General features: G+C 38.5%; 1 protein-coding gene across 1 annotated transcript in view; it reads right to left on the bottom strand.

The window, feature by feature from the left end:
• Positions 1-5,822: 5,822 nt before the first annotated feature.
• The window catches only part of LOC145417553 (uncharacterized), a 33,599-nt gene continuing 29,578 nt past the window's right edge, over positions 5,823-9,843 (bottom strand). Inside the window, exons 17-18 of the mRNA XM_080286261.1 lie at positions 8,923-9,033; positions 5,823-6,252 (exon numbers count right to left, since the gene is read on the bottom strand). Coding sequence (XP_080142387.1) covers positions 6,217-6,252; positions 8,923-9,033 — 147 coding nt within the window. The 3' untranslated portion in view covers positions 5,823-6,216. The remainder of the gene's footprint in view (positions 6,253-8,922; positions 9,034-9,843) is intronic.

Genomic DNA, 9,843 nt, shown 5'->3' with positions numbered 1-9,843 from the left:
ATAGATAGATAGATAGACAGAAAATGTATGCCACAATTCACTGCATTCATTGCAAGAAAAATATTGTTGTATATTGTGTTTAAGATGTTACTGCACTATTCAGTCTATACTATATAATGTGATGATAAATTACCTGATCCTTATTTATCCATCCATCCATACATCATCCAATCCTATTTTGCCCCATGAGAAGCGCAGGAATCCGGGGCTAGGCAAGTTGGTCCTGACATTTAAGATGAGAGTAACCAGCCTCACTCATCCCTGAGTGGTATTATGTGAGCAATGAACCCCAAACACCCCTTGAATATAAACCTACATAGGTTCAATCCAGAGCACCTTAATTACCCATTAAACCACCAGGTGCCATAATTTGGCTATATGGTTACCACCCAGTGTAGTAAACGGTTTCCTAGTCTACAGGAAACCATTTATCATTTTCCCATATGCAATTAGGATAAATAAAACAGTACATTAGCTGCATCCACCAGATCCCATTCCCAACAACACTCTGTGTGACACTGCAACTTTTGCAAACATAAAGAAACAGATCATTGATAATAATTACAGGATTCAGAAACTGTACACTTTGAATGATGACTCTACCCGCTGTAAGCACAGGGTCATTTCTTTACATAAAAAAGCAGACAAATTTAGCCTGCTAATTTTACCTATACCAAACCAAATGTGTCAAATACTTCTCTAAAATAATTAAACTGGCCTGATTTAACTTAAATTTTAAAAAGTCTCACAAGGCCCAAATACATAAACTAAGCTAACTGCATTCTGCAACTGCAAAAAGCAAAAGAGAACTACTCATCAGCAAATGTTTCAGTGTATTCTTTCCCAGCATACTTGGCAGACAATAATGTTTTTACAGACTTTATCCCATCACTTGCAGCCATATCCTCAAACCTTGAATAGCAAAGGGGAAAGGAGGTCCTTGATTTTTTTATGACAATTTCTGAAGTACCTGATGTTGATGAAACAAGTCGTCCCTCTATACTGTTGCTAACTGCATTCTGCTATGAGAGTTGCTGGCACATTCTGTTAATGATAATAGCATGTTAAAGTTTGCCTTCCCCTTTGCAACTTAAGTTTTAAGCATTTGGCACTGTCTTAACAAACAGCTGACAAACACTAACCCTTTATTAGGCACAAATTGTCGGCTGAAGACCAACTAACAACTAATGCATCAGGTACTTGAGGTCAGTAAACTTAACTGATACTTTGGCAAACAACTAGTACAGAGAATTTGGCTCACTCCATCCACATTTATCATAGTGACAAACCAAAGACTGTTTACAGCAATAATAGTTACAGTATTTACAGATTATCACAAAATAACTCTCAATATTATAGCTTATTAATATAAAATCCCTAATATAACAATTACAGTGATCAGTAGTTAGTACTGTATTTGCAGAAAATACAGTAGAAATGAGTTTATCCACAAAGAATGGAAATTAGTTAATCCACAAAGAATAACAATTAGTTAATGGTCATGACTTTTGTAAAACCTGAATATGAATCAGTCACTGGGAGACAATGGCATAATTTTCATGCTCATGTAATGCGCTACACAAATGAATATCACAAATTAGAAGTGTTACAGAAAAAAAAAAAAAATCACTTACAATGCATGTGAGTGTGTATCTGAGTAAAGAAATATAATAATTAAAAGTGGCTTTGTAAGAAATTTACTGATATACCTGATGAGCTTACCTGATAAACAGGTACAAGTGCACTAGGAAGTGATGTCACAAAGACCACTGATTTTCAATGGACTTTGTGACTTACCATAATTACAGTAGAGATACTCAAATTTCCACTGTATAAGAAAACATATATCAATGCCAATATATATTTTTTAAAAAATCAATAATAATAACTGCATAAATACAACAATAAATACATACCAGTACTGTACTAAATACTGCTTTGCTATACTGTGCCTCACACACTACTCATCTGTTAACTGAAACCCAGTAACTCTCTCTCTCTCTACCTCTCCACACACAAGCACGCATGCACGCACACACACACACACACACACACACACACACACACACACACACACACACACACAAACAAACAGTGAGATAAAATGGAAAATACTGTATATGGTACTAATTTCACACTTTCTCTACTCATACTAATAAAATCTTTGGGCTACTTTCCTGTGTATCAGTGCTCTTTATAATTTACTAGTCATTCTAAGCATAGTATGTATTATCTCAGATACTCCAAAGAACTTAAAAGGCCACATCACAGTGCTCCCTTCCTGTGGACTGATAAACACTGTTCAGACCAAATCCCCTCACTGTTATCTACTGCTAGTGCCATGTAGAGAAAAAAATTTATCTTCCTATTATGTATGCCAATTCTTACTCTAACAGTACATACATAGTCTGTCTTGATAAAGATCTATTGAGGTAATAGGTCAAGGCACTAACTTAACTCTTATGAACTGTCTTACAATGGGTATCACACAGCAAACACAGAGGGATGTTCTAAGAATCAGTGCTTACCAAAAGTAATTATTATGCAAAGATTAAAAACAGCACTTGTAGCAGCATATATGCATATCAAAATAATCAAATGTGTCAAAAATGTGGGAATGCTAAGGTTTTGTAACAGGCAAAGAAAAAGAAGTTACAAAAGTGACACTGGCTAATTAGAGCAAAAGTCCTCTAATTTGCATCTGGTCTTACAGTATTTCCGGTCTTTTGGTGTTTTTCATAAACAGTTCCATTATGAAAGTTCTCTGCTATTCTGGCACATATACACTCAAACCTCGATTTAAGGGACTAAATGAGGAATCACCTTGTCCCTTACTTGAAAATGTCCATTACTTTACCACATATAAAGACAATCTTATTATGAAATCCAATGACTGTTTCACTTATCTGTTTATATGATTATGAATATTGTTTTACAGGTATTGTATAAAGAAACATATTAATATTTCAAGCAGCGGACTTTTTGAATGGTCCTGTCTGTTTGTCAGGTAGAACATGGAGTCCCTTAAATCCGAAATCCCTTAAATGGAGGTCCCTTAAATTGAGGTTTGAGTGTACTGAGCCAACTGGCACCCACGACTGGGTCACCAGCTCATCGCTGGTACCCATGCGCTCATAGCTGCCAATTTGGTGCTGTTGGTGCTTGATCTTGTCATAATTTAGTGCTTTTCATAATACTGTAATTCAGAACTGATAGATATTAGATTTTCTTCTATATCTACAGCAGCGTGTTTTGAAGTCCAATTTTGTGCGAAAATTTGAACAGTTCACCTATAGCTTAGCGCATTTTAAAGTTGGGCTTAACGCTTCTGAAGATTTCTGCTTGCCACCACTGCACGGGCAGTCGGCCATCACGACTCATGAGTGTCTGGCTTTGTGAGCAGGACCTTTAGAAAGTTTGGAAACTTTGTCGTGCTATTTTATGGTGTATGTATGTAAATACACTTAGGTTAAAGTAAGTTCATGTGTATTGTATTCTTAAATACATTAAATATACGTTGCTTATTAAATATTTAGTGTTTAGGGTTGACCAATAATACTTGCTAGACACTGTTATTGCATTGGGGTGACTGACCATGACTGCTAGAAACTTTCTGGCAGGTTTTCCCAGTCATTCGGCAGTTTATGCTCTTTCGGCACCTCCTTGGTCCTGAACCACCTGGTGCCAAAATTTGGTTATAAGGTTACCACCCGGCATAGTACTGTAAATGGTTTCCTGGTGTACAAAAAACCATTTGGCTTGTCATTCATTGTAGAGTTGCCCATAGGCAGAAGGAAGAGGAAAGAATGAAGGAAAGAAAGACAGAAGAGGGAGAGTAAAGTCACCTGTAGACAGATGGAAGAGGAAAGAATGAAGGAACGAAAGGCAGAAGAGGAAGGATGGAGGAGAGGAAAGGGCTGACACCCAAAGCAGCACTACATCAAGTGAGTGGATGGTGGGTGCCCCCACCTACCACCTACACATATATACATACAGTATATATGTGTATATTTTTAGTGAGGTGTCACCCATATGATCAATAATACATTATAATATGATTTTTAGTATACTGTACATATTTACCAAGATAGAGTACCTCATGCCACTAATTTATCATGTACTACAAGGATGTACTGCACCTATCTACTTCCTTTCACCAGTTTTTGGATATATTCTGGTTAATGCTAATGTCATTCAGCAATAGGGAAAGTCATCAAACAGTTAGCTTATATCATTACAACATACACATCAGCTTGTAATAATCATATCTGTTGAAGTACATTCATACAATAGGACATTATGTTCATACTATACAAGAAGATTCATTCATCCATAAGAAACCCATCTGTCAATTAGTTATAAGCGAAGGTCTGTATAACATGCACATAACTTCTACTACTCATTCATACAATTGGTCATAATCTTTCAACTGACCTTTAAACATTTGGACGATGTGAGTGGCTGCTCTGCTTCAAAGCACAGGGCACAGAGAAATGAGAATGCTAACCAAACCAGATACAGTAAATCCAGCCTATTTGCATGGCTGTGTCTGCCTAACATGAGACTGTGTGATACCTCATGAACCTGTTTTATTACTGATGTTCAAATTATTTCCTAAATTTTCACAAAAAATACTTTATTGAACTGCAATGTAAGTCAGTGTATGTATGCTTGACTTACAGAACTGTACATGTACATGATGACTTCTCTTTGTATGGCTGTATATGTATAATTATATCCTAATAGTTGGATAAAAGCCATCATCATATGCATGTTTACACATAATATATGGAATGTTTATCAGGTTCCTAGTTGCCCTTTCTCTCCTTTTCCTGTGTATTAAAGGCACCTAATAACCTACCCATACAAAATAGTTCACTAATACTGCAATAAACAATAACTAAAAAAATGGCAAGTATCAAACTCATGTAAAGGTTTGAAAAGGCAGTACTTCTAATATATGAATGGAAATTATAGTTTCCCGCAATAACTACTTTAGCCCCCATCACACTCATTGCCTCGTATGAGGCAATATGCAGGCCACCCCTGGCCGTGCTGATCACCTCATATGAAGCAATGGGTCTCCATGCCACAATTTCAAACACAAGGAAGCATCAGTGGCTTCCATGGGAACATTAAGTCTCTCTTTAAGTCATCAGGGCAGTTGCCAAGCCCTGCCACACAGCAGTTGCCAAATACTGAAAACTGTATTTAGTAATTCAGTTCTTGTTTGTAGCCAAGCAATGGCGGATTCACGCCTGTCTACCTCCCGCAGTGCTGGCGACCTATCGCTGCCCTCACACCCACCCAAGAGGTGTAAATAAGACAAGGGTGATGAACCGTCTGAGCTCAGAAACAATTGATCTGATGACAAAAAATCCACTTAACCCGTGGATTGCACAATTACCTTCTGTTAATCCCACCCCCTGGTGTGCAAAAAATGAAGATTTTTTTTTTTCTTTTTTTTCAGTTTTTGTTTATTATAAATTTGACAATAAACATCCAGGGCATCATCTGGTGAAAAAAAAAAAAAAAAAATCTCTCTCTCTCTGTCTTTGCATAGGGTCATGCATAAGTTTACATAGGGGAGTAGTGAAAAATTGAAAAAACAGAAACAAAAATTTTATTTTGTTTTTGTTTATTATAAACTTGAAAATAAACTTCCAGGGCATTATCTGGCGAAAAGAAAAAAATCTCTCTCTCTCTCTCTCCATTTTGCCTAGCACCATGCATATGTTTGTGTAGGGGTAGAGTAGTTAGCGGTGATGCATGACCAGCACAGCCTGAGCTGAGGCTCACAATCCACGGGTTAAAAAAAAAAAAATGACTCTGGGAAGGTAACTGGGTTTATAAGAATTAGTGTGGCAGGGCTTAAATACCTAAAATATGGGTTAAGCCTTCTTTTCGATACAATACAGTGCCTCATTTCTGGTATAATATAGCAAACAGAAATTGATATTTTGCTTTTAACAGTCATAATCTTAAAACAAAAACTGACTAGATAAAGTTTAGTTATCACTACAATCTCAACATTACTGTAAATTCATCAGCATGAAGCATCCCTATATTAAATATATATTTTCCTGGTGAAATGCTAAGCATGTCTTCTCATACTCAAGGCCAATACAATCCATCACAGATTTAAATTTTTCAGTCTACCACAAAATGCAACACTTCACAAAGTATCAGGTTCCGCTTCCTGTTGACACAGAATCTTCAGCTTGCACCTTCACTATCATTTGGTTGTATGCCCTAAAACAATAAAACATTCATTAGTAATCCAGCCTCTACTCTCTACTCTACTTAACAATACTTCTAAAAATTAGTATACTGTATTGCAAAATATATAAAAAAATTTAAATATATTACTGTATTAGTGTTAGGTGGGGGCGCTCACCATCCACTCACTCAATGTAGTGCTGCTCTAGGGTGACTGCCCTTTCCTCTCTTCTTTCCTTCAGTCCTCTTCTGCTTTCCTTTCCTTCATTCTTTCCTCCTCCTTATGCCTACAGGTGACTCTACACTCCCTCTTCTGTCTTCTTTTTTCCTTCATTCTTTTCTCTTCCTTCTGCCTGTGAGTGGCTTTACAATAAGTGACAAGCCAAATGGTTTCCTGTACACCAGGAAACCATTTACTACGCTGGGTGGTAACCATATGACCAAATAATGGCGCCTGGTGGTTTAGTGGGTAATTAAGGTGCTCCAACCAGATTTAGCCTGTACAGGTGTATATCCAAGGGGTGATCAGGGTTTACTGTTCACGTAATGCCTCTCAGGGATGAGTGAGGCTGGTCACTCTCACTTAAATGTCAGGGCCAACTTGCCTAACCCTGGGCTGCTCCGCTCCTCATGGCGCAACACAGGATTGGATGATGGATGGATGGATACTTTTATTACATTCATGACACATTCCACTTATTTCTCTTCTACCAGCAAACCCACACCACCATACCCATCTACATTTCCCTGCCAAAATAGCTTATACCTACAATCCTTCCCAACGATCACTCTAGCTGACCCTCCCCTGAACCTGACTTCCTCTAGGCAACAGACATCCACCTGCCTCCTATTCAGATTCTCCAACACTTCCCCCCTTCTACCCTTCAAACTACCCACATTCCACAATGCCATTCTGAATCCCTTAGGTGATTTGATTTCCACAGGCTTGCTATTAAAGCTTTTTCTTTTCATTTTTGTCATGCTGGGTACCGGTACATACAGGTGACGGACCACAGGCCTTGCTCACCTGCACAGTTCCAAGTCCAGGCATGGGGCCAGGACCCATAGACCAAGCCATGGCCAGTGGCTGAGGCAGTGGCCTTGAGGCATCCTGCCAGGACAGCTATAGAGACACCCTCCAAACACACCTTGGCACTGTACCTGCTGCAACATTATATACCCACAAGTGGGGCAACCTCCTGGAGTGCTACTCCCAGGTTTGGACCCCTATGTATTGGGCAGAAGTGACAACCTGGGAAATGCAAAGCCCTGTATCCTCTGGTATATATCTGAGCCCCATCGCATTCCATCCCGGTCCCAGAACTCCGCTGGCGAAGCTTGCGCCACACTTCTCCTCAGGTACGCCACTAGGTAGAAGGGGTAGAGTTTTATGGCTACATGCCCTTGCTGACACCAACCCCTGTTATCTAGTGAAGTATACTGTGCAGTATGTAAAGCACATGTAAAGTAATGCATAGGATTGCTTGAGAAAAGTGTTTGGGAGAGAATGCTCGCCTACTCTCCATGTCAGTGTCACACTGAAAAAGGTCAGTGAAAGGGGATGGCCAGGATATCCTTAAGGCTAGTGAAACGCAGGCTCAGGCTCTCCCTGTCACAAGCACTCCCATCCTCCTTGGGAGTATCACCCTGATCAGCTGGTGCTACAGCCCTTTGTCATCATACCAGTTCTGCAGGGACTTAGGTTCCTTGCCCTTGTGCTCACATGTGTGTGCATAGCTCCCCCTCATACCAAGAGCACAAGGAACATCCTGTCCCTCAAAAAAAAGTGGGAGATAATCAAGTGATCTGACAAAGAATAGCCAATGAATCGCAAGGTAACACACTATGGAGTCTCCCCTACACCACTAACCACACAGGAGTAATCAACAAAATCCTCTACAGTGTTACAGTATGGTGAGCAGAGTATACAGTAACTGCATATTTTACTGCAAAATACTGTACTGTACTGCATGTCTTTCATCTATCACACCACTGTATGTCTACTTGTTTACCACGAACTACTGCACTGTACATATTACTGTATGATATACTGTACTGTACCATGACTTTTTATAAAACACACTGTTTGGAGTTGTTTTTCCTATGTTTGGATAGTTATCTGGTACAAGACTGTATATGGTTTTTGTAAGGGTTATACCCCCTATAGAGGGGCTGGGGAGTAGTAAGGCATTATCTGAAAAAATTCACTATCCACCAAGACTTTGACTGAATATAACAGATAACTGGGAGGTTACTGTATTTAACTCCTCAGAGTCAGAAAATCTAACCTTAACTAATAAGTTAACCTCCTTAAATGATAAAATTATATGGAGATATCATTATCATCATCCTGATCTCTTTCCCCACTTAAAGACGAGGTGAAGTAGGGTCCATAAAGCTAGAAGAAAAAATAAGAATAGAGGGAGCACTAGCAAAAACTAGAAAAGATCTGCCCAATACAATGGGCCACAGTCTCATTCACTCACCATTCATGCCCCCCGAAATCTGAAATTCAGCTCAGACATAAACACATACCACACTTTGCATTAGCATGGAGATAATATGAATAAAACAGAAGACAGCATCAAATTAAAGATTCTATATAATTAATAAAAAAATAATTAATCCATCAGCAAATTCAAAATGAAACTAATGTTATGTAAAGAACTTTAAAAGAGGACTATGTGTATAAAATGTCCTTACCTCTGGAACTTCATGTACCACTAAGCTAACAGAGGCTGGATCAACTGGCTCACTGACCACACCCTCTGCAGAGATCACCCCCTCCATGTCACCACTGATCACCATCTGCACCTGGACAAAAGCACAGTCTATTATCAGTACTGACTGGACATGCCACGAGAATGGACCAACTGAGCTCGGTGAGGAGGTGTGGTTGTGCAGAGATACTGGGCCACTAATGGAAAGATAGCCTGAGGAAGATATGGGATGAGGTGTTATGTGCTCACCTCAGATGCTGAATTATTACAAGAGTGCAGGCACAGAAATGAGGTAGAGAAGTGATATGAGGTGAACTTATCTCACACATGCTACACTGAAAACAAAAGTAAACTGAACTGATGATTATCTGGCAGGTCATGTGAAGTTTATCTATAAGGAACAACAATAATAATAATAACTTGTTACCTAGTTTTCCTGAGCAGCCACAAAAAAGGTAGCTCTGCCATATGGTATATAAGGTATGTGTAATATAAACAAAATCTGAAGACCTTAAAATAACTTTTTGTGTAACACGATCTGAAGACAAAGGTGTCGAACACATGTAAACTTTATGTTTGTCTCAATAACTGGCTAACTGTATGCTTAACTGTAACCATCTTCCTTTCACTTCATAAAAGGGACCACAGCTATATATCTGGAAAGTTAACACCTTAAAACTTTTGTGGTTTCTCTAAAACATGTTGCTGAATAATTTTGGCAAAATATTAAGCCAAAATTATTCAGCAAACATTTTTCTCATAGGATTTTCAACCAAATAGTTGCATCTCAGTTAGTTTCTGAGATACTTCAATTTCAATAAGACCTCACTATAATAATAGGGGCCCAAGTCCCAAATGTTATATTAAATTTTCTACTGTAAAAAAAAAAAAAAAAAAAAAAAAA

Source organism: Coenobita brevimanus, chromosome 110 (assembly GCF_032717465.1).
Source record: "Coenobita brevimanus isolate Jiangsu-jjx chromosome 110, ASM3271746v2, whole genome shotgun sequence".
Taxonomy (NCBI): Eukaryota; Metazoa; Arthropoda; class Malacostraca; order Decapoda; family Coenobitidae; genus Coenobita; species Coenobita brevimanus.
This window is presented reverse-complemented; position numbering and strand designations above follow the sequence as displayed.